The 2,205-nt window shown below is 66.1% G+C and overlaps 1 protein-coding gene across 1 annotated transcript; it reads right to left on the bottom strand.

Moving 5' to 3' along the window:
• Nucleotides 1–217: 217 nt before the first annotated feature.
• On the bottom strand, nt 218–2,199 carry CDIPT (CDP-diacylglycerol--inositol 3-phosphatidyltransferase). Its single transcript, XM_024222265.2, has 5 exons — nt 1,871–2,199; nt 1,600–1,753; nt 1,347–1,428; nt 893–974; nt 218–662 (listed from the first exon to the last, which is right to left on the bottom strand). Exons 1-5 carry the CDS (start codon nt 1,962–1,964, stop codon nt 511–513), a joined length of 564 nt encoding a protein of 187 aa, XP_024078033.1. The 5' UTR covers nt 1,965–2,199; the 3' UTR covers nt 218–510.
• Between the last annotated feature and the right edge of the window lie 6 nt (nt 2,200–2,205).

Here is a 2,205-nt window from a genome sequence, read left to right as displayed (position 1 = left end):
CAAACTCCCACCCTCAGGTGCTGCCCGGGAGCACAAAGCATTGTGGGAAATTGGGGGATCAGGTATAAATACAGCCACTGCCCAACAAAGCGCAAAGCATCATGGGAAACCAAGGGAGCTGGAATAAACACAGCAGCTTTGTGGGAAACAAGGGGAGGCAGAAGTGACATCCCCCACCTCATCAATGCCCAGGGCCCGCTGCAAAGCACTGTGGGAAGTGGACCTCTGGGATAAATATGGTCCCCGCTCAGTTAATCCTGCCCCCCCACCTCCCCAGAGGGCACAAAGCATCGTGGGAGGGGGGGACGGAGGCTACAAGTTTGGCAGGACTTCTGCGCCCCCGCTGCAAAGCATTGTGGGAAACATCACGCCAGCGCCACAAGCACACGACACTGCGATTGGTGGGTTTCTAGCCACTTGAGGGGAGCCCACCCCAGTGAGGAGGGGCTGGTCCCATCAGGACTGGGGGGTGGGGGGCGTTGTCTCTGCCAGCCTCCCCCTCGCCCACTGCTACTTCTTCTTGGCCCGCTCGGCCATGTCCAGGGCAGCCATGTTGCATGAGGCAGAGACGAGGTGCACGAGGCTGATGAGGGACTTGAGGGCGGCGATGGGAGTCGAGACCCAGAAGATGAGACGGAAAAGACCCAGGCGTCCGGGGAGCACTGAGGGGGGAGGGGAGAGAGTTACACACACACACACACACACACACACACACAGCTCTGCCGGTGCCCCTCATTCCCGACCCGCAGCCCCCTGCTAGCCCCGCCCCGCCCCCCCCCCCACCTCTGCCGGTGCCCCCCACTCCCAACCCACAGCCCCTGCTAGCCCAGCCCTGCCTCCCCCAGCTCTGCCGGTGCCCCTCACTCCCAACCCGCAGCCCCCACACACCCACCTGCAGGCCCCTCGGTGAAGTGCAGCAGGTACAGCATGCAGTAGAAGAGCTCGTTGCCTGCACACATGAGGAAGAGGACGGGCTGGGGAACGGGAGGAAGCAGAGTCAGAGCAGCCTGTGGAACTCCCTGCCACAGGATCGAACTGCCAGCCCCAGGGGGCAGGAGGAGGATTCAAGGGGCTGGGCAAGTTGGCAAAGCATTGTGGGATGTGGGGGAAGGGCGGGGGGGGTGTCTCTGGAATAAATATTGCTGCCTCTGAATCCCCCCCCACAACAGCTATCGCCTCCCAGAGCTTGAGGTGGAGGACAAAGCATTGTGGGAAAGGGAGGCGCCCCCAAGCTGCAAAGCATTATGGGAAAGAGAAGAGACCCAGCAGTGCCTGGCGGGTTTGTAGAGAAGGGGGGCCCGTGACTGGGGCAGGGGGGGCTGTGACGGGACGGGGGTTTCACTCACCCGCGAGGTGTAATACACGCGCAGCACCGGATTCCCCGTCAGGTCAATGCTCTTGTGACTGTCGCTGCCCTGAACCACGGAGCTGGGGAGAGGCGGGAACATCAGGGGGGAGGGGGAGGGAGACAAAGCCCGCCCCCCCCAGCCCCAGGGTGGCCCCAAGCCCCGCCCCCAGGGCAGCCCCAAGCCCCGCCCCCAGGGCAGCCCCAGGGTGGCCCCAAGCCCCGCCCCCAGGGCAGCCCCGGGCCCCGCCCACCTGTGCAGGTGCAGCCAGTGGCTGGCGACGTCCAGGCTCATGCTGAGCTGGTAGAGGAGGGCGCGGGGCGGGTCCAGCAGCGCCAGGTTCACCAGCAGGCACATGGTGGCGCAACGATCGGTCAGCATGTCCAGCATGGCGCCGAACCGGGTCCCTGCCACCGGTGGGGAGGGGTCAGAGCCAGAGCCCCGCCCACACGGACAGAGCCCCACCCACCTCTCTGCCCCCCCCACCCAGCCCCCCATGGCCCGTGACAGCGGTGGGGCCCTACCTTGGTTGAGGGCCCGGGCCGCGTGGCCGTCAAACGCGTCCAGCAGGCCGCTGAGCAGGTAGGAGGCGGCGGCCGGGCCGGGGTCGCTCGGCATGAAATAAAAGGCGACGAAGAGGAGAAGGATCCGGGCGTAGCCTGCAGGGGGCGACAGACACAGTGCTCCTCACTCCCGACCCGCAGCCCCCCCCAGCTCCGCCCTGGGCTCCCCCGTGCGTTACAGCCCCACGCAGCTCCCAGCCCGTGGGGGAGATTCACAGACTTCTCCGGGGCCGGGGGGGCACTGGGATCGTCTGAGCCCCGACCTGAGAACCCCCCGGCTGGGCTGAGCTGCCAGG

This window comes from Terrapene carolina, unplaced genomic scaffold (assembly GCF_002925995.2).
Source record: "Terrapene carolina triunguis isolate 2854851 unplaced genomic scaffold, T_m_triunguis-2.0 Scaffold29419, whole genome shotgun sequence".
Taxonomy (NCBI): domain Eukaryota; kingdom Metazoa; phylum Chordata; order Testudines; family Emydidae; genus Terrapene; species Terrapene triunguis.
Note: the sequence above shows the minus strand (reverse complement) of the source record. Positions and strands in the feature narration are given on the sequence as shown.